Source organism: Pteropus medius, unplaced genomic scaffold (assembly GCF_902729225.1).
Source record: "Pteropus medius unplaced genomic scaffold, Ma_sr-lr_union100, whole genome shotgun sequence".
In the NCBI taxonomy this organism is placed as follows: Eukaryota; Metazoa; Chordata; class Mammalia; order Chiroptera; family Pteropodidae; genus Pteropus; species Pteropus medius.
In genome coordinates, this window is record NW_024351729.1 from 10,059,699 (window position 1) to 10,086,356 (window position 26,658).

Below are 26,658 nucleotides of genomic sequence, written 5' to 3' on the forward strand. Positions count from 1 at the left end.
GTGGGAAAAAAGAAGCATTATGTCCAAGAATGGTCAAATGGGATCTCAAAATTTTCAAAATAGATATATAACCCTCCATTCCCTTTGTTCTGATCATTACCCAGGAAGCAGCTGAGAGGAAATTGTCTCTTTCTGGGAAGAGCTGCAATCAGTGCCCAAACTGCCTTACTCTAAGAAATATGGACCTGGAGGAGGTGAAAACGGTACAGTCAGAAATCTTCTTGAGTCTTTTTTTTTTTTAGTAGAATTTTCCAATGGTTAATAATATCGGATGCAGGTGGATGGTGGGGATAATGAAAGGCTCATCAAATACCTTGACTACTGGGCCATTTTTTAGTGGCTTTTGCACACCATGTTTAGACTGCAAATGATCCAGAAAGTCAAGGACACAATCAAGGATATTTTAAAGGACTACAATAGAGTAGCTGGAGTCATCTGATTGGACCGAAAGTGATATCATAACCCGAAAAATGTCAACCAGTTACCCCAAAAGGGGCCCAAAGTCCAATGTTAGGAGTAGGTGGGATATCTGTAAATGCCCTCACTACCAGATAAATGGGTCAACTTTTGGCAGGAGTCAAGTCTGGCATGCAGTGGTGGCCACTGCATCAGAAACGGCAAAGTTGTCTTCTTTACTTTGTGCCTGGGTATGATAATGGATGTGCTGTTGTGTCCAGTATAATGATAAATCCAGGCAAGGTTATAGAGGCTCAATCAGCCTCTTGATTCCAGTCAGTCTTATTGAGAACATGCCCCTACTGTGTGCATCTCACAATTCACATGGTTCCTTTGGTAGCAGCAATGTGGTTCTACAGTTTGTAGCTCCAAAGAGGGGTGTTTTTAATCTGCCTGTCTGTAGTTTTCCAAATGGCAAACTAAGCGGCTAGGCCATGGGCAACAGCCCAAAAGTAAGTAAAAATAGAACAAGTTTCTTCAAGCGAGTACTGGCTAGAGTTCTACCCAACTGAGTGGAGTGACCACATCCACTTGTGGTTCTGCATAGCTGGCTTTTTGGCTGAAGAGCTACAATAGCCTATTCAATACCACCAGGTATTTAGGGGCACTTCTGTGAATCCAGGTCTCCAATGAGCCAGTGGCTTCGCTTTTCAGGTGGCAGAATGGAGGACAAGTTCTCACCAAAATCAGTAGCTGTCACTTTTTCGTGGAAAACCAAAATAATGCTAGGATCAGGTCAGATGTACCCCTGAACATATATCTACCATTTGGCCAGTAAAGCTTGCTGGTTTAGATCCCACTCAAAGCATGTTATCTATAAGTTGGCTGATATTAAGGACAAAGTAGAATGCTCAAGCGAGGTACATACAGTCTCCTATACTTAAAGAGTTAAAAAACATGTTAAGCTTCTTTTTAGGGGATGGGTGGCCAAAGAAACAGCACTTTTTCTTTGACCACCAAAGGATTTGAGTGTTATTAATCTTCCCACAGAGTCCCACGAAAATTTCTTTGGCAAGCAGGCCTTTGAATTTGTCAGGGTTTATCAGCCACCCCTGTTGGTAGAGGTGTGATGCCACCACAGTGAAGGCCATTGAGATTGAGGCTTTTGACTTGCTGCTAACCAACAGGACATCACCTCTATCTTTAGACAACAGAGGGTGGAGGCATTCACTTAAATCCTGATCCACTCAGCTGTGGCAAATGGTGAGAACTTCTCTACATGTGGCAGTGCCCTAAAGGGGAGAATTTCCTCTGACACTTTATGAGTATTTGCAGTATAAGCATGCAACATGTCAGTTTCATTACAGAGTTAGCAGTGAGAGGTATAACAATAGAACACTGAATCAGCAGAAAGGGCCCTACCTGTAAGGTCACGTTAACGTAACATTTTTTTCCCCACTGCAAGTTCTGCCCAAACCCTACCAGCTGATTTCAGGTTTTTGCCCGCTGCTTAGCAGAGACTAACTTACGTGTTAGGGGGCCATAGCTATAATGGCCGTCAGGAGGTTGTTATTTACAGACTAGGAGCACAGGTAAAGCAAGGGTGTGAGAGAGGCTAGCCTGTGCAGAACAGCTGGAACAGTAGAAAGGCTTTTGTTTCTATTTGGCCCCTTATCTCAGGTTGGAGCCGCCTCTTGCCTTGTGCACCTCCCTGCTTCCAGAGTGCATCTCAGCTCAGAAGCTCCTTTCTTTCTGGCACATGCTACTGTGACTCCGCCATGGAGTCTTTGCCACCTACATCCAACAGAGCTGGTGCCCTTCACCTCCCAGAAGTTCCTCCAGCATAGTGGGCCTTTTCCTGAAAGCAGCTGAGGTTGTCCCTTTCTTCCCCACCCTTTCTCCCATCCCCAGAGGGGAGTGAACAACAAATGAAGCACAATTTGGGTTGTTTGTTTTAATCCTGTCTCTCACCATTCAGCCTTTGAATGGTTATTAACAAGTAGGACAAGTGAAAGGCCCTTACTACGCATCCCCTCCTCACCAACACCACCATTTGGGTGAGAGCATTTGCTACTGAAAGCCAAAAAAGGTCTCACATTCCACAGCCAATCCTTTAGGGGCCCTTTTTCCTTCCTCTTCCAGAAAGTCATGTCTCTCGTCAGCATGCTATTCTCATTGCCAAAACTATCAGGAACTGTCCAGGTTCTCAGATTTTACCCTACTTACAAGCTGTGAGATTATCTTGCCAGTCTCATGGGTGATAGCAGAAGACTCCTGGGTCAGAAAGAAAAGACTTTATTTAGAGCAAAAGCCCCACTGAGCCACTGATTTTCTTCAGGGGGCAGAGGGAGGGATAAGATTTTCCCTAAAGAGTAATTGCCACATTGCAAAGCGGAGATACTGCTGGGGTCTGGCAGTCTGTGTTCTTAAATATGGTATTTCCATTTGAAAAGATTATTGGGCCCTTTCCACTTTGTTAGTTGCTGAACTCAATGTTCTATTCCCCAAATGGGAATAACAAGCTGGAGTCACAAGGCCTCTCTAGGTAAGGTGTTCACTGAGCTTAATAGCTCTTGGTACTATGTACTCAAGTTAATGACTGCTTTTCAAAAGGGGGAACCTGGTAGCTATGTCAGAGAAAAACAAGTCCAAAACCCCAAGAGGGCAGAGGTTCCAATCAGCACAGATTTTTGGATCAAAGGGGTTATTAGGATTGTAGAGCCCCAAAGACTATGTATCACGGCTTGCTAGGCAGCTTCTAACTCAGCTTGTTGGCTCGGGCTCCACTGAAAGGATGCTGGTTTGTAGGTTAGCCAGTAAAAAGGGTGAAGGAGAATGCCCAAGTGAGGTAAATATTGTCTCCAATACTCAGAGTCCAACAAAGTGCTGGGCCTCCTTTTATGGAGTTGGAAGCGGGTGGAGCAAAGAGATGAATTTTTCTTTGACTGCCAGAAGGAATGAACATTATGAATCATTACGCCCAGATAGTCCCAATGAACTTTAGCTGGTAAACTGAATTTCATCAGGGTTTATTATCCACTTCTGTCAGTGGAGGTGTGATAATACCATGTTCAAGGCTGTTGAGACTAGGCTTTTAACTTGCTAACCAATAGGACATCATCTATATCGTGAAGGACGTGGACATCAGAGGGTAGAAGCACTCATGCTAAATTCTGACCCACTCACTGGTGACAAATGGCAGGTAAGTAGGTACCGCTGGAGAAATACTAAAAATATATGGAAACTGATCTTGATCTTGGTATAGCAAAGATGGTGTTGGCAATGTCCAAGATAGCATACCAAGTGCCATCAGTCTGTATAATGGATTCAGTTGTAGTCACAATATCTAGAAGAGCTGGGATATAGAAGCAACAACTAGATTTTGTTGGTGATAATCCACTTTAGTCTCTAACTCCATTAGCAAATTTCACTGGGATATCATACTAAGATCATGCATGTCTTACTTTCCCTGCTGCCTTGAAGTCCTTAATGAAGGCTATTTCCCTTTGTCCTCCCAGGATTCTATCGTGTTTCTATTAGACCATCTGAGAGGGCATGCGGAGGCAAGTTAGGTAGTGACTTACTTTTACCACCAATACTTTTCTACGTGTCATTCTTCCAATCCCTCTGGCACTTATGCGATGGGGACAGACAAGTACACAACGCAATGTTTGCCACTACACATACAGATGTAGAAACGACAGTATGTGTTTCATTTCAGTTAATATGACGTAGAAACGACAGTATGTGTTTCATTTCAGTTAATCCGAAGAGTCCCATCTAGGAGGTTATGTTCCCTTCCACATTGTGACCCTTGCCGAAAGCCCATAAACTGAATCTAAGTGACCTTTCCTTCCACGGGTCTGGGTAAGGTACAGACTTGGACACCGATATCCAACAGAGACATAAAAGATGGGGTCCCTACCCTCCCTGAAATTTCCTGGCAAATTTGAATGGCCGTATAGAGCCTTCCATCCTGTTTAGGGTGAAGGAGATCTTGGTTCCACCTCTAATCATGTTTCTCCTTAAAGCAGCTGAGATTATAATAAGGGGGAATGGAGGTGTCATGGGGTGCAGGAGAAAGCAAATCATATCACTTAACAGGACTTCATATTTACTTTCAGTTTTGAGTGGTGTAGCAGCAATTTATGGCTCAATCCAAAGAACTTTTATTGTTGTTGGTCTTCCCAAACCTCTGTATCAGGCAGCACGGTCTTCATAGCTGACACCATCTATTTCATCTTTAAAAATGCCTTGACTCGGAAGCCATGGTTACACTGTTTTCTGAATAAGGTTATGAGGTTTGCGGTCCTTAGATGACTTGAATTCGATTTGCAAAGCAGTGAGCTACTTGTGGAGTTCACGTCAATCCAGGGTATCTGCTGTCCCATTACCATGATGACATCTCATAAATTCTTGCCTGATTTCAACAGTAGGGCTACAGGAGTTTTCCAGGGCAAGCTGACTGCAAGAATTGATCTGTATTTCTTGGGTCAGTTTCTCATTTCCTAGGAGATCATATTCATCAGCATTGTGTTTCCAATTCAGGTCAGTAAGAGCCTGAACACTAGTCAATGCCTATGTATGGTTTCCCATAAGAGTTTGTCTGTTCCAGGGAAATATCCCCAAGAGGGCCAAAACTACCTTATAACAGCCAGAACCCACTACAAAAATAACAACAACAACAACGACAACAAACAATGAGATCTTTTACTGTTGTTTTGGAATGGACGTATGATTGTCACTACAGATAGCAGAAGTAGTTCACCATAAAATGGCCCAGCTGTTGCCACCCTTCCTTTATATGTATTACACAGTCTATGCACAGTCTCCCAAGCAAACCAGCCAAAGTTCTAATGATTCACTTGGTCTCTGTTCATAGCAGTCATGAATTCCCATCCTGTCATCCTCAGTGTAGGTATTCATCTCCGTAACTGAGCAGAATCTTCTGCCCATCCGGGACAAATCTTAGTGCTAATTATTAATATGAAACAGATTGAGGTGGATTATCAGATTGGCGAGGAAGTCTTCCTACCTATAGGATAATTAGCAACAACCAGGGCACTATTCAAGCAGCTGTTTTTGAACCTACTTTCCCACACTTGGCTTGCAACTACCTCTCCAATTTCCCCTCATTAATAAACAATAAAGTGGAGGACTATTTATTGCCTGATTGAGCATATAATTTGGTCACTACCAAGTCCCATGTGCTTCCCCTAAATCCAACTGATCAGACCACAGGTTCTTATCCTTTGTCTTTTAGAAAGCCCTGTCTCTCAATATCATGGATGCTGACAGAAGACATGAGTCTCCTGAATAGACACAAAGGACAGTTAATTACTCAGAGCAATTGCAGATAATTTCTGGGTGGTAAAATTACAGGCTCTTATTTGCACGTGGAGAGGATCGCTTGAATTTTTATGATAAGTATGCATCATTTTTAACTGTACTTTAAAAAATGCATTATGAACATTCAGGTCAAGATACTCTTTTGAGTTTTTACAAAGTCCCTGTGAAATGAGCAGACAGATATAAAAACAGAGGAAAATCTGTATGCATACTATAAAACTTAGATTACTAGTTAGAGTTAGGGTAGGAATTAGAATTCCTGTAAAATGGTTGAACTAAAGAGGCTTTAAGATAAATGAAGAGGGTGTATGGATAAGGAACCAGTAAGGGATGTTGAGGACAATACTGAGAAGATGTTACCACCCTAGCCAGAGCCTAGAGTTAGCTGGGGTCATGGAAGTGGGGCCATGGAAGTGGGGCCACCCAGCAGTAGCTATAGATGAGAAGGATAATCCATTGCCAGAATCAGAGCACCAACGCAGAAAGACGGTAGGACAGAGAACCCCAACCTTTCTTTCCCCGCTTACCCTCCAATGTCCTTCCAGCACCTGCCACTTGCTGGATCTAACTAGAAGTCAACCAGAAAGAGAGTCTGGTGAGGCAGTCCACAGGGGTCACCATCTTGGGGCAAAAAAACAGGACAAAGAAAAGTGAAGAATAGATAGGGGTGGGGATGGGATGGAAAATAATAAGCATAGGTACCATCCACGGTCCGAAAATGTTTCTATAAGACACAGTCAAGATAAAAACAGATTGAAGGGCTAACCAGTCAACCTGTGACTTATGATATTCAAGTAAAAGCCTGACTTGGAAGAAAGTGAGCAGAATCCTCTATCCCTCAGTGGAAATAAACATTTCTTCAAGCTCATAGCACCAGTAATCAGCCTAGGGTGCCCAGCTAAGTAAAGGAATGCTGGCTCAATGAATATGGAAACACTGAAAATTTAGTGATGTTCCTAGTATCTATTGTTTCAAGTTGCATATTTTTTTCCTATTCCTCACAAGAAAATGAAAGCCTAATGCAGCAACATTATAATTATTGGAAACATAAAATAAGTCCCTTTCCTTTGTCTGGCACCAACAAATTTAAATAAACAATCTCTGATAAATCCATCTCAAATACCAACGAACAAATAGATCTTCCAGAGAAAAAGTATGAGCAAAGAGAAAAATTAGGAATTTTAAAATTATTTCAAAAGAAGGTCTATTTTGATCAATTGGAAAAGTTCCTCTTCAAAAATCATGGAATCTTTATTTTATAGTCTCGATTAGTTTTAAAAAATCATATCTATGAAAAGAAAACATATAGATTAGAAAAATTACCAGGTGAAACAATTATTGAATTAAAAAAGATAGTGGAAGAATAATTATAAGGTGCATTTCACATGCATGACTTGGGTTGATTCAAAGTGCAGAGTTAGCAAAGAAAGAATTGGGGAGATCATGGCATATTTCCTATCTGTCCATCAGTCATTATTCAAGGATTTAAATTTCATAAATGGAATTCTTAGCTTAGTGAAGGCAATTAAATTCAAATAGATGAACAGAAGATTAGAGATATCACATACACCATTCCTGTCTTCTTTAATCCTAGTCTTCTGCAGGCACTAGAGGCTTTAAACTCAGACTCATTCATAATCAAGGGCCATATCACTACTCTTTCTGGAATGTGGAATTAATCTCACTGCCTTATGCCTGATATTTGCTATGCTAGAGCTAGGTAGTTAATTCACCTTAAGAGTACTAAAATAATTTGCATTTCCTATGACCGTGAGATTAATACACACAATGAGGTAAAGGAGTTATAATATATTCAGAGGTTCTTTTAAAATGCAATACTCTGCAGTATTTTTAACTAATTAATTCAAAAACTGGACTTCAAAAAGCACTTCTTGAGTGCTTATAATGGACTTATTACCATTCTAAGTGGTAAGATACTGTAGTAAGACTAAATCACTACCATCTAGAATTAAAAATAAGTGGGAATAACAGACAATAAACAAGTAAGCATGTAATATGTAATACACCAGGTAATGATACATGAAGAAAAAGTAATAGGGACAGGGTAGGGTGGATGAGTAGATAATTACTTTACATAGAGTGGTCAGAGAATCCTCCTCTAAGGAGGTAACAGCTGAGTAGAGACCTGAATGATATGAATGAATGAACTCTGAGAAGATCTGGGGGAAGAGATCCCATTAGAGAGAATAATTGTGGCACTACTAGTAACTGATTACACAATAACTGCTCCCCACATTACCTTGTTACTGACAGAACCTGAATTTTGCTTGTAACAGCAATGTATACAGTACACAGTGATAAATCATTATTGGCAATCCCATTCTCTTTGCCAAATAGTTTTCCCATTCTCCTTTGAAGCTAGAGATAGTCATGTGACCTAAATCTATTCAATGAGACACAAAATCTACTGGGGGATTATTGGGTAAACTTCTGTTTCTTTGTAAAAATAAAGGGGAGCAAGTGCAAGAGAAGTACTTGATTCTTCTACACCCACATTACTTCACCTGCCTTGATCTATATGTGATGCCTAGAACTGAAGCAACATCTTGTGATTATGAAGAGACAAGTATGAGTGTAAAAGAGGTAAGACAAGAAAGGGCCAGTTTCCTGGGTCCTTGATGACACTGTTAAGCCAATGAGCCAATGCCCCAAATCCTTATCTCATGATTTCATTGGTCAGGGTCCAATGGCATTGCCAGTAAAATGTGGTTTCAAGGTCTATATCACAGGGTGTGGCTGTAAGAAATGTTAAGATTTCAAAAAGATTTAATGTAGTGTCTCACAGACCAACTCAGCTAGATAAAAAATATTCTAAGTATCTTAGGGTGACCTCTTAGATCTTCTCTGCTTGACAAAAGAGCTTCTAAGATTTTTAAGGATATTGTGCTACAGAACTTTGACTATCAGTCAAAGGTAAATGGGGGCCTGTCTTGAAGATATTTAGAGGTGTAACATTTGGCTGAGATCATAATTTGATACATAGGAAGCCCAAAAAATCTTTAAGATAATCACAGCATCTTGGACTGAAAGAAAAAGAAACAATTTTAAGTGAAAGGAAGCTTTGAACTCTCAACTTTCCACAGAGAAAACATAGGCTTCACAGCTACTCAGCCACAAATATAAACTCTTTCTTATGGAAAAAAAAAAAAAAAAAAAGGATTATTCAGATGGTAAAGCCAAGCATCAAGGGCAAAGCTGGGAGCTTCAGAGTTACTATGGCCCACTGACTGCTTTATGGTTCACTTTCCCCATCCTCCACCTTCACAATATTCCAGTTTTCCTGTTCCAGACTCACTCTTGTATGTAGGGGATGGATAACTGGTATCTTCAGTTCACAGGTGTTAAAATTGAGAGGAGGAATACTCAAAAAGCCTCATTCATCTAAATCTGATTTAGATGTTAAAATTCTGTACCTCAAGCCTAAACCTGATGCAGTTAATAGCATAAGACTCAGGATCTTGGAAGTGGAGTAAGTATATTTTGCATGTGGGAGGGACATGAATTACTTGGAGCTAGAGAAAGTTAATCTGTGGTGGTTAATCTCCAAATACAGCCCTCAATGAACACCACCTTCCAAGATTCATGCACTTATGCAATCTCCTAACAGAATGCATCAGAAGTAACTCTATGCTACTCTAAAGCCTAAGTCTGAAGAATACCTGAAGCTTATGTTTTTGTTTATTGGAAATCCCAAGCTGCCACATAAGAAGTTCAGCTGCTCCACTAGAAAGATCATGTGAAGAGGTGGAATAGAGAGAGAGGGAAAATCCCTAAGATTAAAATTACATGGAGAGAGAAAGTGAGAGAGAGAGAGAGAGAGACAGATAGACAGACAGACAGAGACAGACAGAGACAGAGAAACAGCCACACTAAACCAGATATCCAAGCATCCCAAATGAGCTCAGATTTATAGCTGTTCCCATCAAGACGTAAGACGTATAAGTGAGCGAGCTATCATGAGTGTTCCAGCCCAACTGAGTTCCTAGATAACTATAGGATGAGCCAATATCCAGTAGAGCAAAACAACTGCCCAGCTAGGTGCAGTCAACCCACAGAATCTTGAGAGATAATAATACGATTATTTCAAGCCACTAAGTTTTGGAGTGGTTTGTTATGCAGCAACAAATAATTCACTTATCAAATTAAACTAAATATTTTGGAAGTCAGACTTAATAAGGAAATTAAAAGGCAAACTACAAACTATGAAAAAATATGTGACATAAATATACAAGTAGTTAATATCCTCATAATAAAAAGAGCTCATTATAAAACCTAAACATCACTAAGTACTCAACAGAAAAAAATGGACAAAGGACATGATCTATCTACTCATAGGGAAAATCAAAATGGCTAATAGCATGAAAAAGTTTTAGTCATTATTTAAAAGACCATTAATACTCAAATACCACTATTGAGAATGTAAAGTGGTATAATCTTTCTGGAAAGCAATCTGTCAACATGCCATTTCCATGAATATATGAGGAAATAAACACAGATCCAAATAAATAGTTAAGTAAAAGGCTATTAATTTCAAACTTAATGTCTAACAATATTTAAGCTGTTAAAAAGAATTATTGAATATCCATATGTGAGGGTATTCTGTATCTTGCAAATTTTTAAGAAAATTCAAGTAACATGCTTATAATATGATGTCATTTTAAAAAGGCACAAAATTATATATATATATATACACACACACACATGCATATATATACATATATATATACACACAGTTTGATCCAAGTTTTAAAAAATAAATGGTATTATATGCATAACAAAGACTGAAAGGAAATAAAATTGTTAAATGTGGCAGTAGAATTATAACTACTTTTATTTTTTCTTTTATACTTCTATTTTCTAAATTTTCTATGACTATCACGTCCACATTTAGTTAAAAACAAGAATGTTATTCTTTTTAAGTTAGATTGGTTATTGATCTAGGTAACTATTCCTAATCATTCCTAATTACCTATTCCAACTAAATATATTTAATAAAATCATATCTTTTGGATATGATTATTTCTAATTACCTATTCCAACTAAATATATTTAATAAAATCATATCTGTTGGAATTTGGAAGGGAATTTAGAAATGACCTAGTATGATCTGCCATTCAAAAGATGAGGAAATAGGTTTAGAGATTAAGTTGCCTATTCATGTTGACATATTTAGCAGCAGAGCCTTACTTAGAACTCATATTGTTTATCTACTGACCAGTACGCATTTTTACACTGCTTTATAAGATACCTATAATAGTAATTCAAATAAGATGTAGAGATCTAAACAAAATAACTGTTACTTTGAGAAAGACTTTACCCTAATGTACCTTTAAATTTACATTTAGATAATTCTTATTCTAAACTATAAAATTGCTTACAACAGGGAGAACATATGCTATCTTATTATATAACAATTTTATTAAAAATTTCCACTGAAATAAATTTCCACTGAAATAACTTTGTTACTGTTGTTACACTTTCAGCTGAATTTTATACCAACTCATGAGACTAGTTGGTATTACCAGTATCTCTAATCACTTTGCTTTAACGGTTTTTCCCTCCTTACTTGATGAGTATGTCTAATATACTTAGATACACTTCCACTTGGAGACATTTGAATGTATTTTCAATTTATTTATATTTAATTTGTTTTTTTTAAATAAATTATGTTTTTCCTAGTTGTATACTTTAATATGAGGGCAGATACCTTAATTCAAGGTCTTCCTTTGGATCTTGGCTTTGAAAGCTACATTTTGATTTTGAATCTGGGGTCTTCCTTCTGACTAAGCTTAGACTGTTACTTTGTCACCTATTTTCTATTGGAGATAAATCTAGGTTCCTCCTTTTATTCCACCTGAATTTATAAGGATACTTTTCAACGTTACCTCTGATGAAGATGAGTTTTTCAAAATGCCTGTATATTTATCTTTTAATTTTACTCCTGGTTGAAAGAGTACATTTTTCATTTTTCTGTCCATCATGTCTTCTGATGAGTATTCCTCTAAAGGTAGTATTTTGTTCTCTTCTGTTATGGTCAGGCTAGGAATAATGTGTAATAGAGTATCTGTTTGTTTTGTTGATTCATCACTTTTAGGAGCAACATCAATTAAATTATCTTGATTTGACTGGTTCGAAGTTGGTAGGCTCAGGTCTTTCATATCATCATTATGCAGTAACTAGAAAATATATCAATAAAACAAACTACCAATTAATTATTACTGACTATGAAATATTTAAAACGAATAAAACTGGACTTAAAATCATTTGTACATCTTTATCCTTTATTATAACAAGTTACCATCAATATTTGTAAATTGTTACATTCCTTATTAAAAGAGTTGAGAAATTCTGCTTGCCTGAATATTGATTATATTGCTTTATAAATCAGTGGCTCTCATATATTCAGATTTTATAAATCAGCAATATCTCAAAGAGAAAATTGAGAGGTCTAACATTTTACTGTTATACTATCACCAATATATCCTAAAATAAAGGACAATTTAATAGCAAAATAGCATATCATAAAATCACAGCTATATCACAAAGGAAATTTTAATAGCAAAATAGTACAAAGAATGGATTCATATAACAAAGGACAGCCTGTTAAATTAAATAAATTTAGCTGTATAAAAAATTCTCTTTAGTGTCTTTTTTCTCTCTCCTTAACTAAGGAAAACAGTACATAGTGACTCTTCAACTGGTATTTGAGAGCCACTGACCCAAGATGGAAATCATTAAATGTTATTTGTCATTGGTTTACATAGGGATACACTGCTTATGGGATACCTTTATAAAATTAGATAAAAAGCAAATAATATCATGTGAACTTTTTATTTATAAAATGTAAATTATTATTTTTAGAGGAAAAAGTAAAGAACGTGGTTAGGTCTGTGGCATCAATTTCTAAGATCATCGTGCGGAAGTTTATGCTTTTTTTTTTTTACTTATTTCTCTCTTCTTTTTGTCAACACCTTTTGTCCCTATCTTCACATGTATTTTTAAATATTACCATTTTGTACTGAAAATTTCCTTTGAAGAGTATAATTTTACATAAATAAATTGTGTAAATGTATAGATTGTGTCATAAAAAAATAACCATGATAACCTGAATAAGTTCTTGAGTACTTTTGTCTTTTCATCTACAAATATTTCTCCACTTACAAATATTTAATCCTTTTATAAAATAGTGACTATTAGAAGTTCTCTTCCAAGTTCCCTTACCTCACTTGGAATAGTTTCGGCTTCCTCCTTTATAAAAGAGACATCTGTTAAGAAATTAACAGAAATATGTTATTACATATAAAATGATAAACACATTATATGTATGTACACTAATAATATATTAGTATAGTTTTTCTCACCAAGAACAAAGAACAATTTAAATAAAAGTGGCTATTCAAACATAAACACTATTTAGGAAAAACAGACTGATCAGGGTTTTGGTCAAGATGACAGAGTAGGTAAATGCTGTACTTGCCTCCTCTCACAACCACATCAAAGTTACAACTATCACTGGGAGTAATTAGAAGTCCTACAACTGGGGGCACACAGAAGAGGCTACCTTGAGACTGGTAGGAGGGGTGGAGACATGAAATGGGCTGGTCCAATGCCCACATGTGGTAGTTGAGAATTAGGAGAACTATCTCAGCTGCAGAGGTCCCCCTAGAAGAGTGAGGGGTCTGAGCACACACTGGGATCCCCAGTTTAGGGTTCCAGTGCTGGGAAAAGTCCTCGCAACTTCTGGCTGTGAAAACCAGCGGAGATTGTGACTAAGATAGAGGGCTGAAGTAGTTGCAGATTTTCCTCTTAAGGGGCCTGTGGGGACTTACTTGCTGATGGACTTGCTTGCTCTGAGCTCCAGCACTGGGGCAGTAGCTTGAAAGGCACCAGGGTCATATGGGGAGGAAATGAGTTGTCTGGCTGCAGGGTGAAGGTTGGAGGGGCAGCTATCTCCCAGACAGAAGAGCTGGCAGAGGGCATTGTTCCTTTGTTGAGCCCTCACCCCAGCCAGTGTGCAGATGCAGGTGGCCGCCATATTTGAGTCTCAATCAACCTGGCTAATACTAGTCACCAAGCCCTGGTGATTCCCTGAGACCCTGCTCCTCCCAACTTGTGGGCCCATCTAAGCTGCTTCCAGTGGATTTTCCACACAAATAGCCTATCTCGGCTCATGCTGAGAACTTTCTAAAAATCTCTCGAAGTTTCAAAAACCTAAACAAGCAGCATCTGGCCTTGGCATGTGCCATACCTCTTGCTGAGCAGCCCCAAGCCTGGCACTAGCAGCAGCTGGTCTCAGTGGCTTGGCCTCTTGCGACATTGCCAAGCCAAGCATGGGTGGTGGCCAGCTGTGGATTGCTTAGATGCTCACGCCAGGTGGCGCTGGGCAGGGCACAGGCTGCAGCTGAACTTGGTATATGGCAGGGCTCCTCCCCGGATGCCCCAGCCTGCATACCTGGTGGCCAGCTTCGGTCTGAGCCAGAACACCACCCAGGGTCACATTTGAGGATGACACACCCAAAGGGCAGACTTGGAAGGCACCAGAGCCCTGCTAAAGTGAATCCTGTTCTGTAGGGTCAGCCCCTCCACAACAGCTCCTCCACTGGTCACGACCAGTCCTCATAACCAATCAGTCTGAGGGTCAATCCCTCCCTTTGACCAGCAAACAGCAAGCGGGGTTCAACTACAATAGGAGGGCACACACAACCCATACAAGGGACATTCCTGGATCACTTGACTCAAGTGACCAGGAGACACTGTGCCACTGGGATCAATAGCACACCTACTACATAAAGCCACTCTAAGATTGGGAGACATAGCAGCCCTACCTAACACGTAGAAACAAACACAAGTAGGCAGCCAAAATAAGAAGACAAACATGTCCCAAATGAAAGAACAGAACAAAGCTCCAGAAAAAGCACTCAACAAAATGAAGACAAACAATCTATCAGATGCAGAGTTCAAAACATTTGTTATAAGGATGCTCGAAGAACTCAGTGAGAACTTTAACAAAGAGATAGAAAATATAAAAGTGGAGATAGAAAACAAAAAAGAATGAGTCAGAAATGAAGAATACAATAACTGAAATAAAGAGAAAACTTAGGAGGAATTAACAGTAGATGAGATGAAGCAGAGGATCGAATCAGCAATTTAGAAGATAAGGTAGCAGAAAACACCTAATCAGAACAGCGATAAGAAAAAAGAATCCAAAAAAATGAGGATAGTTTAAGGGGCCTCTGGGACAACAAGTATACCAACATTCACATCATAAGGATACCAGAAAGTGAAGAGAGAGCACAAGAAATTGAAAACCTATTTCAAGAAATAATGACTGAAAACTTCCCTAACCTGGTGAAGGAAATAGACATATAAGCCCAAGAAGTGCAGAGTCCCAAACAAGATGAATCCAAAGAGGCCCACACCAAGACACATATAAGTAAAATGAAAAGGATTAAAGACACAGAGAACCTTAAAAGCAGCAAGAGAAAAGCAGTTAGTTACCGACAAGGGAGCTTCCACAAGACTGTCAGCTGATTTCTCAACAGAAACTTTGCAGGCCAGAAGGGACTGGCACAAAATATTCAAAGTGATGAAAAGCAAGGACCTACAACCATGATTACTCCACCCAGCAAAGCTATTATTTAGAATCGAAGGATAGATAAAGACCTTTCCAGACAAGAAAAAGGTAAAGGAGTTCATCATCACCAAGACAGTATTACAGGAAATGTCAGAGGGACTGCTTTAAGAAGAAAAGAGGGACTTCTTTAAAAAGATAAAAAATGTGGATAATAAAATGGCAATAACTACATATCTAGCAACAAATACTTTAAATATAAATGGATTAAATGCCCCAATGAAAAGATAGGGTGGCTGAATGGATTAGAAAACAAGACCCTTACATAAGCTGCCTACAAAAGACTCGCTTCAGATTGAAAGACACACAGACTGAAAGTAAAGGGATGAAAAAAGATGTTGCATGAAAATGGAAACAAACAAAAAAAGCTGGGGCAGCAATACTTAAACCAGAGAGAATAGACTTTAAACAAAGGCTATAACAATAGACAAAGAAGGACTCAGTTATCCCACTTCTGGGTATTTATCTGAAGAGACCCAAAACATTGCTTTGAAAGGACATGTGAATTCATATGTTCATTGCAGCATTATTTACAGTAGCAAAGATATGGCGGCATCCTGGGTGTCAATCAATGAATGAATGGATAAAAAAGAGGTGGTATGTATACACAATGGAATATTACTCAGCCATACAAAAGAGTGAAATCTTGCCATCTCCAACAACCTGTATGGGCCTAGAGAGTATTATGCTCAGTGGAGTAAGTCAAAGAAAGACAAATGTCATATGTGGAATCTAGAAAGCAGGTTAACAACAGATACACAGAGCATTTTGATGGTTGCCAGATTGGGGGTGGGCAAATGAGTGAAGGGGAGGGGATTAAGAGGTACAAAGTGGTAGTTACAAAATAGTCATGGGGACATAAAATTTAGCTTGGGGAATATGGTCAGTAGTATTGTAATAACTACGTATGGTGTCAGATGGGTACTGGATTTGTCAGGGTGATCACTTCATAAGTTACATAAATGTCTAATCACTGTGTTGTACATCTGAAAGTAATATATTGTATGTCAACTATAATTGAAAAAATAAAAATATGAAAATGAAAATAAACAGACTCATGAATCTCTGGGAAGATGGGGGAGTGGTAAATGCACAGATGTGGAGATAAAATGAAAATAATATAAAGTGATAAGATTTCAGATCCATTGATATAAGGCGTAAAAACAGGTATAGAGTATGTTTTGCTAAAAGTCAAGAGGACATTTAAAAATCCCGGTCAGTGATAGGGTTGGGATTAGAAAAAGAGACTAGAATAAAGTTTATGTAACCGGCAAAAAAAGGACCATTCAAGAGAGGCTGTTTGAAGCACTTGTAAAATTTCCTTAGAAAGATAAAGAATACATATTTAGCAAGTAGAAGAGGAAAACTTAAAAAGGAGAAAGAGGGAATAAAGAATTGAGATACAAAAAAATGTATAAGTCCTGTAAAAAATTTATATATGGTCATTATTAGCTGTATGACTGGTCAGCTCCTTTTTCTGATTCTCAATTTTCTCATATGTAAAAGAGGATAATGATAGCTTATCTTATCACTACGATACAAGTTACATAAGATGTAAGCAGCAATACGGTTAAATGCTCGAGCTCTTGGGCCAAACAGGTTCAAATTCAACTCCTATCATTTAATGGCTATGTGACCTCTGATTGATTTGATCCTCAGTTTCCTCATCTGTGAGGATTGGTTTATATAACCCAAGTAAAGTGCCTGGAACACTGTGATCAATATATGTCAATTATAACTATAGGAAGCTTTAGAAAAACCAAAAGGAAAGAAGGCACTAGATGATCCAATGGGACTTGAAATAAGCTCTTTGGATAAATGAAAAAAAAAAATAAATTAAAAAAGGAAAAGATGGCCATCACCAGTGAGCAAGAGAGGTTAACCTCCTATCTTTAACAGTGATATTGAAGAGGGAAATGTGATTCCCCTACACCTAAAACTTGAATGTTTCAGGTAAAAGAGTAGACTAAAGATGCATTAGCTCTGCTAGGCTGCCTGATCCTCAGAGGTTAGGAAATAAATATAACAAAGCCTGTTTTAGCCAGGGAAGTAGAAGTAGAAAAGTAGAAAAGTATCCTGAGGTTAAAGTCTTATCACAATAAATCATTATTCCAATCTTCAGAATCCAAGATTTTAAAGATATAGTATTATGCATCAATTTGAACTTACTTTCTAAATGAATCTTTTAACAGATTTTTCAAAAGACTGCACGAACGGTTTTTCCATTAATTAAATATCTACTGATAATTTGTGGTAGATTCTTAAATGTAATGCTAATTTAATTTCCTGTCCCCTCCTCTCTCACCTCCCAACACACACACACACACACACACACACACACACACACTCCTCTACTTAAAAGAGACCAATAGCTTTACACTTAATAATACTAAATAAAAATATCTATTCATAGATCATAGTTAAGATTTAACTTTTTTATCATCCTTAAAAAAAGTAAAGGAACATTAAAAATAAAAATAACTCTGAATTAGGTCTAAGTCTTTTCTTCAGAGTATTATAAAATATATACTCAAACTATAATGAAATGCATATTTATTCTTTAACAAAAAATGAAACCCACTTAAAGCAAATTATTAATTTTCTATTTGAGATATAACCACCCTGTTTTTAATTATCTTAATAATAAATATAAAAAGTGAATTCGTTTCTTAACCTGATGTTAAAATGTCTTCAGAACCCTCTTCAAATTTGCTTTCAAGTATCTCATTGGTATTACTTTCCTGGAAGCAAAAAAAGAAAAAAAGAAAATATACCAGAGAAATGTTTAAAGGCTAAAACATTTTTCTCCACCTTCATAACTTTTAATACTTTTTAAAAATTTATAGAAGACAAGAAGGAAATGAGTTTGTGAGAAAAGCAAACCAAAAAACTTTATTTTAAAGAGAGGCACACACTGGCTAGGAGTTGAAGTTCCAAGGAGAGGAAAGTCAAGAACTGATAGGGTATTTGAGTGACAAATGTATGAGAGAAAAAGACTACCAGATAAATGATATAATGTAACTTTAAGGAGTATGAGAGGATTCCCCCCGGGACACATAATTTTTAATTGAAATACATTATGCCCTATGAGTTGAAAAATCATGTTGATCTTTACAAAATTCCAAGAAGAATTATAAGGTAGAGTGATCACTGGTTCTTATAAAATACTGATCTTTCAATAAGAACCCAAAGTTCATAGTCTTTTTAATGAAAAACACCCCAAATTTTCCATAAAATATCAATTCTGTATTAGTAAATGTTAATCAATTTATCCTACAGCAGCACAACTCTGCCCAATAATCGAAAAGGCATCGAAATCATGAATATGTCAATATGTTTTAACTACCATTTCAAGGCTGTGACCTTAGTCAATGTTTTATCTGTCTAACTGAAATGTCAGGTCAAAATATATAGGTTAGATTGCATTTCTAAATATTAAACCTTATTCATTAATCTGATAAAGGTCTAGCACCTAAAAATTATAGAGAACTCTTACAATTCAATAATAAAAATACAAATAGCCAAATTAAAAAATCAGCAAAGAATTTGAATAAACATTTATCCAAAGAAAGAAGATATACAAATAGCCAGTAGGCACATGAAAAGATGCTCATATCGCTGGTCATTACAGAAATGCAAATCAAAACCACAATGAGATACCACTTCAAACCCATTAGGATGGCAATATTTTTTTTAAAAGGAAAATAAGAAGTGTTGGAGAAGATGTGGAACCCTCATACATTGCTGGTTGAATGTAAAATTGTGCAGCTGCTGAGGAAAATAGTTTGGCAGTTCCTGAAAAAGTCAAATGGAATCACTATGTGATCCAGTAATTCAACTCCTAGGTATATACCCACCAAAATGAAAAACATGCTCACACAAAAACCTGCACATGAATGTTCAAATCATTATTCATAATACGTACAAAGTGAAAACAACCCAAATATCTATCAACTGCGAATGGATAAATAAAATGTGTTATATCTATACAATGGAATATTATTTGGCAATAAAAAGAAATAAAGTATTCAAACATGCTACAACAAGAATGAACCTTGAAAACCCTATGCTATACCTGAATCTAATTTAAAAAAACATTATGCTAAGTGAAAGAAGGAAGTCACAAAGGATCATATATTGCATTTCATTTATATGAAATGTCTAGAATCTATAGCAACAGAAAGTAGATTCATTGTTGCCTAGGGCTAGGGGGGCATAGGATTTGGAGGGTATAGCCTATGGGGTACGGGGTTTCTTTTGAGGATAATGAGAATGTTCTAAAACTGATTGTAGCAGTGGGCACGCAACTCTGTGAGTATACTAAAGGCCACGGCATTGAACACTTTAAATGGGTAAATTGTATGGTATATAAATTATATCTCAACAAAGCTGTTAAAAAACTAAATCTTATAAATTATTAATCAATATTTATCGAATGCCACATTATCAAAATAATAAAATGCATGAACCATGAATAACATTTTATAATTGAGAACATGAACACTATCTGATCATTATTTTTAATTACCATAATCTTTTTTAAATAAAAAGTATTAAAAACTATGTATGGGAGAATGAATTATGTTAATTACCTTAGGTCGACTATGTTCCAATTTTGGGTTAAGAACTCCTTCTAAATATGTAGCTTTTTCTCTCCACGTACTCAGATCTCTATATTCTTTTCTCATTTTTTCTAGCCTAAAGAAAGAAATCATAGCATTATAGTTTAAAAAAGCAAGTGACGGAAAAATATATATGGTAGATTCAAAAAGAATTTATACAGTATGATCCATTTTTAAAAGTGCAAAAAGAAGCAAACCAACAATATACTGTTTAATGATACAGTAAAAGAAAAAAGAATGATTACAACAAAAAGCAAGGAAGTAGTTACCTGGGGAGAGTTGGGGAGAGGGATGTAATTTTATAAGGTTACACAAACACGTTTCTGATATTGGAGATGCTGTATTTCTTAAACTGAATTGCAAATACCTAGGCAATATTCTTATTTTTATTTAAGATATACATATGTGTTTTGGAAATTATTCAATATATATTGGTCTCAATATTGATGAAAGAGGAGAATAAGTTTCAAATTAAACAAGATAAAACTCCAGAAACAGAACTTAAAGAGAGATAAGTGATTTACCTGATAAAGAGTTCAAAATAACGGGTCATAATGATGCTCACAGAGATCAGGAGGAAAATGCGTGAACGAAGTGAGACTTTCAATAGAGATGAAAATATAAGAAAGTACCAGGCAGAATTATAGACCTGAACAATACAATAACTAAACTGAAAAATTCAGAGGGGTTCAAGAGCAGACTAGGTGATGCAGAAAAAAGATCAGTGAATGCAAAAATATGAAAGTGGATTTTATCCAATTGGAGCAAAAAAAAATTAAAAAGTGAAAATAGCTTAAGGGACTTATGAGACACCAACATGCTGACAAATATATGCATTACAGGCGAACTAGAAGAGAAAGGGGCAGAAAACTTATTCAAAGAAATAGTGGCTGAAAAGTTCCATGATATGTGGAAAGAAACAGATGCCTAGATCCAGGAAGTCCCAAAAAAGATTAATCCAAAAGACCCACACTGAGAAACATTATAATTAAACTGTCAAAAATGAAAAACAAGGAGAGAATTTTCATCTTAAAAGCAGCAAGAGAAAAACAACTTGTTACACAAAAGAAAGCCACCATAACATTATAAGCAGAGTTTTCAGCAGAAACTTTGTAGGCTAGAAGGAAGTGATATGATATACTCAACTGCTGAAAGAAAAATAAGTGCCAACCAAGAATACTCTACCCAGAAGTTATCCTTCAGAACTGAAGGAAAGATAAAGAGTTTTCCAAACAAACAAAAGCTGAAAGAGTTCATTACCACCAGACTGGCCTTACGAGAAATAGTGATGGGGGAGTAAAAATGTAAAGCTTTAGTATGCATTCAAAGTTAAGTCGTTATCAGCTTAAAATAGATTGTTATAAGATGTTTTAGATAAGCCTGTGGTAACCACAAAAAAAAACAAAACAAAACAAAAAAACAACCCATAGTAGATACACTGAATATAAAGAGAAAGGAATCTAAGCATATTACTATAGAAAATCATTAAACCACAAAGGAAGGGAGCAGAAGAAGAAACAAAGGAATGACACACAGCCAGAAAAAAAAATTTTAACAAAATGGCAATAGTACATCCAATAATTACTTTAAATGTAAATGTACTAAATTCTCCAATCAAAGGACACAGAGTGGCTGAATGGATTTAAGAAAAACCAACACTCACCTACAGGCTGCCTACAATGGACACACTTCAGCTTTAAGGACATACACAGACAGAAAGTAAAGCTATGGAAAAGATACTCTATGCAAATGGAAATTAAAAGAAGAGGTAACTATACTTATATCAGAAAAAATTTAGACTTTAAGCCAAAGACTTTAATAAGAGATAAAGAAGGTCATTATATAATGATAAAGAAGTCAATCCAACAAGAGGACATAACATTTATAAATACTTATGCACCCAATGTAGGAGCACCTAAGTACACAAAGCAAATATTAACAAATATAAAAGAAGAAATAAACAGCAATATAATATAAGAGTATTATACTTTGAACAATGGTTAGATTATCCAAACAGAAAATCAATAAGGAAACATTGGACCTAAAGTATATATTAGGTCAGATGGACTTAATAAGCATTTGCAGAACATTCCATCCAACACTAGCAGAATACACATTCTTCTCAAGTGCAGTGGAACATTCTCCAAGAAAGATCATATATTAGGCCACAAAACAAACCTTAATAAATTTAAGAAGATTTAAATCATACTAAGCATCTTTTCTGACCAAAATTTATAGTATAAAACCAGAAATCAATTCCCAGAGGAAACTAGAAATTTCACGAATATGTAGAGGTTAAACGACATGCTACTGAATAACCAGTGGGTCAAAGAAGAACTCAAAAGAAAAGTCAAAAATCATCTTGAGAGAAATGAAAATGAAAATAAAACCTACCAAAACTTGTAGGACATAGCAAAAGCACTTCTAAAAAGGAAGTTTATAGTGATAAATGATTACAATTAGAAAAAGATCTCATATAAACAACCTAATTTTGTACCATAAGAAACTGGAAAAAAGAATAAACTGAGCCCAAAGTTAGTAAAAAGAAGGAAATAATAAAGACCAGAGGGGAAGTAAATTAAATACAGACAAAAAAAAAATCAATGAAACTAAGAGCTGGTCTTTTGAAAAACTAAAAACAAAAAACAAAATTAATAAACCTTTAGCTAGACTTACCAGGAAAAAGAGAAGGCTCAAATAAATATTTTTTTAAATCACCATATCTGGTACCTAGGTAGCTAATAAATGTTATTGAATGAGTAGAGTATCCTCTACATCAGTCTAGAGGATAAAAGGGTTCCTTGATTATTCAGTTCAATGTTTATAAATTCATTTATGAATCTGAGTAAAACTTATGTACACATAAATTATTTTCTAAATGTTTGGGAGCTCTCTTTCTGGCAATGATGGATTAGGTTGATGGAACAGGTTATTTCAGACAAACCATCCCAATGCACAACTTAAAAAGCTGGACAAAATATTTTTTTAAATTTTTGTTTGAAAGTAGCAGTCAGTTATAAAGGCAGCAAGAATTTGCAGATCTAAAATTCTAGACAGAAAGGAAGTCCAGAGACTTTAAGCCTATAATTTGGTATCATTTCTCCTTCAAGGCATTTTTAGTAGCCAAGAATTAAGAAGCCAAGCAGAGCTTTAAGATAGATATACAAGCACTGAGGAACAAAAACCAGAATTCAGACTCTGCCAAGGATGAGAAGCCATGATAAACACCTAAGGTTTCAGGTGGGATCCTAAAAGGCTATACCCTAAGACTAAGTGCCTTCTTCAGAATTGTGCCCTAGCTGCCTTATACTCACCCCAGTCCTGATGCTAGGAATGAGTAAACCAGAAAAAGACTAATCTTTACAGGAACTAAAGCCCCCAAATTCATTTCAATCTTGATCTCAATTGAATTAAAGTGATCTAGGATTGTTAGTGACCCTGGTCTAGCTGGCTGCCAGATGCAAATGTATATCTTCTCTGTTAGTATATACACTCAAGAGTATCTAATTAGTTCTATAGATTTTCAAATACAATGTTTGGCACTCAATAAAAACAACTAGGCATATGACAATAAAATATTTGACTGAAAATTATGAGAAAAAAACAACAGAAATAGACTTATCAGAAGGTTCAGATAATGGAATTATCAGAGATGAACTTTAAAATACAAATGATTAATATGCTCAAAGAATTAAGAGATAAGACTGAGGATTTTGGTACAGAAGTAGAAACTATCAAATAAAGAATAATTCAATAACAGAAGAAAATAACTAAAATTAAGAATTTAATTGGTTTAACAGCAGATTAGAAACAAAGAAAAACCAGTGAACTATAAATAGATTTTTTAAAATCTAGACTAAAACAGAGGGGGAAAAAGTGATACACAGAGAAGAGGAGACTAATAGACTACATCGTTGAGTCAAGAGGCAGAGCAAGTACTATACTTCCTCCTGTGAAAGAATTTTAATCTAAGTTGGAACTGGAGGACATAAAATGTAAAATCTCATGCATGTGCCCTCAGAAAAACAAAACTTAAGGACTGAAAAACTGATTTCACATAAATCCCAGATTTACAGAAAACTGATAATATTGGAACTTTCTTAAATGATAGGGAATTGGTCAGGTGTTGCCTCATATCAACCTTGGGAAGTTTGTTTACGGTTTCTAGATAATGAAGAAGAAATGACCCAACTCAAGTTGGTCCTGCAAAATAAGCTGAATTGAACTTTTTTTGTATGACTGGATGACTGTTTTTATCAGCTCAGGGAATTTTCAAAACTAGTCTCTGCTTTTTATTTTAACAGACTCTAACTGAACTTTCCCCTCTTTACATTCCTTGCCCATAAATACAGCCTACCCCAAACCCTCAATGGACTCATCTGTAGTTTGCTAGTTTTCATGTTCTGAATTGTAATTCCTCTATATTTCTGAATAAACTCATCTTTTTTGACAATTTTGAGATTGCCTCAGTTTACCTCTTTATTTAGGTTAATGCTACTTTGTAAAAGAGTTCTCACCTCTCTTCTTGTCACAGCACTGACTTTTTAAAACAAACACCTGCATATAATAAGCAAAATTCAGGAATAGCCTCTGAACCCATGAAATAAAGGTTTCTGAACTAATAGCAAGCCCATGTCTCAAAGAAAAATATTAATATACAAATAACACATAAATAAAATTTAAAATTTATTTTGTTTGTTTTTTTACCTTTCCCGAGGTTGTTGTTGAAGCTTTTCGAGCCGCACTACAGAAGGCTGGTTGGGTTGGGTAACATTCAGGTCTGGGGATAAGAATGCTGGATATTCTATTGGCTGTGGTATAATAACATTTCTGAAAAATTGTAATAAAGTTAAATATGAAATTATACAAAAGTACACTCTAAAACCGGTGGTAGCTACCACTTTGGAATCATTCTGGTTTTTTTTACACTGTAAGCTCAACTATCCACCGTGGACCATCAGAGGACAGAGCTAGGAAAGAAGACAAAAGTCAACAATCCTGAGAGAAATACTCTCCTGAGTACTCTTCCTACTAAGGTCATGGGCAGCAGGGATGGAAATGGAAAGGACCTGCAGTTCTAAAGAGAAGTGTTTGAGCCCAGATGTCTCTCCTAGTTTCTAGATCCAAATCTCGATTTCATGGCCCAGTGAAAGTGACACATAAAATTAACTATCACAGGTCCACCCCATGTCAACCTGGCACTCATAAACACCTTAAAACATATTTAATCTCCAAATGGAAACAATAACAAGCTCATAATTCCACCTAACATGATACGACTATTCTGCAAATAACCAAAAACTCACTAGCCCCTCTCCAGAAGAGGTAAAGTCCTTGGGTGATGTTTACTCTTCTCCTTGATATCCTAAAACTTAAAAACTATGAGGTAAAGTTAACAATACTTAAATATTATGATATAAAGACAATATATCTTATGTTACATAAGGAGATAAGAGGGAAGACAATATATTCGCTATGTATATGTATATATAAAATATACATGGTAATTGGGCCAAAGTAGCCCACCCAAATGAGAAATATGTTGCCTCCAAAATCCAAAGAGGCACACCAGTGTTGTGCCAGATACAACTTATCCTTCACTTTAGCAGGACTACCTTGACAAGCCCATACCACTAGATCCCTAAAATTTCACTGAGGTAGAAGGCCCCTGAATTTTGTCAGACTTATTTCCCACCCTCTAACATGTAAATGTCTTACCAATAAGTGTAGAATAGTAGCTACTTCATGCTAATTGGTCCAATTAACATAATGTGATCACTATAATGAACCAGTGTGACAATGAAGATTCTTGTAGAACTAAAGTATGACATAGGGCTGGTATATTGCTGGCCTTGCCAGCAGAAATCAAACTGCTTCTTTATTAATAAATATGGAGGAAAAAAGCACTTGCCAGATTAACAGTTGTAGACCAGGTACCAGGGCATGTGTTAATTTGTTCAAGCAATAAAACCACATCTGGTACAGCAGCTGCAATTGGAGTTACCATCTGGTTAACTTACAATAATCTACTATCATTCCCTAAGATCCATCTGTTTTCTGCACAGGCAAATAAGTGAGTTGAATGGGGATGTGATGGGAATCAGCACCCCCGCATCTTTCAAGTCCTTGATGATGGCGTTAATCTCTGTAATCCTTCCAGGAAGGTGGCATTGTTCTTGCTTTACTATTTTCCATAGTAGAGGTAGTTCTATTAGTTTCCATTTGTTCTTTCCCACCATAATATCCCTCATTCCACGGGTCAGGGAACCAATGTAGGGATTCACTAACTGCTGAATATATCTATTCCAATTATGGATTCTGGAATTGGGGAATTAACCATAGGATGGATTTGGGGACCTACAGGACCTGGTGTGAGAAGGATCCGAGTTAAAACTCCATTGATTACCTGACCTCCATAAACCCCTACTCTTGATTGGTAGACAACAGTGATATGTTGGGTCTTCGGGAATTAGCGTCAGTTCAGAGCCAGTGTCCAGTAGTCCCTAATGCACAGTTACCCTGGTAAAAAGCTGTAGTTCCCTTTGGGGAAAAGCTGGGAGAAAGACCAACATTATAAATTTTTAGCAGTGTATGAGGGTCTCTCCTCAAGGGGACCGGGTCTCTCCTTCACTCAAGCTA

At 36.6% G+C, this 26,658-nt stretch overlaps 1 protein-coding gene across 1 annotated transcript in view; it reads right to left on the reverse strand.

Moving 5' to 3' along the window:
• CATSPERT (catsper channel auxiliary subunit tau) overlaps positions 1–26,658 on the reverse strand; it is a 100,589-nt gene that overhangs the window by 39,129 nt on the left and 34,802 nt on the right. The window contains exons 9-13 of the mRNA XM_039844443.1: positions 24,727–24,849; positions 19,990–20,095; positions 18,072–18,138; positions 12,988–13,031; positions 11,652–11,942 (exon numbers count right to left, since the gene is read on the reverse strand). Of these exons, the coding sequence (XP_039700377.1) occupies positions 11,652–11,942; positions 12,988–13,031; positions 18,072–18,138; positions 19,990–20,095; positions 24,727–24,849 (631 nt within the window). The remainder of the gene's footprint in view (positions 1–11,651; positions 11,943–12,987; positions 13,032–18,071; positions 18,139–19,989; positions 20,096–24,726; positions 24,850–26,658) is intronic.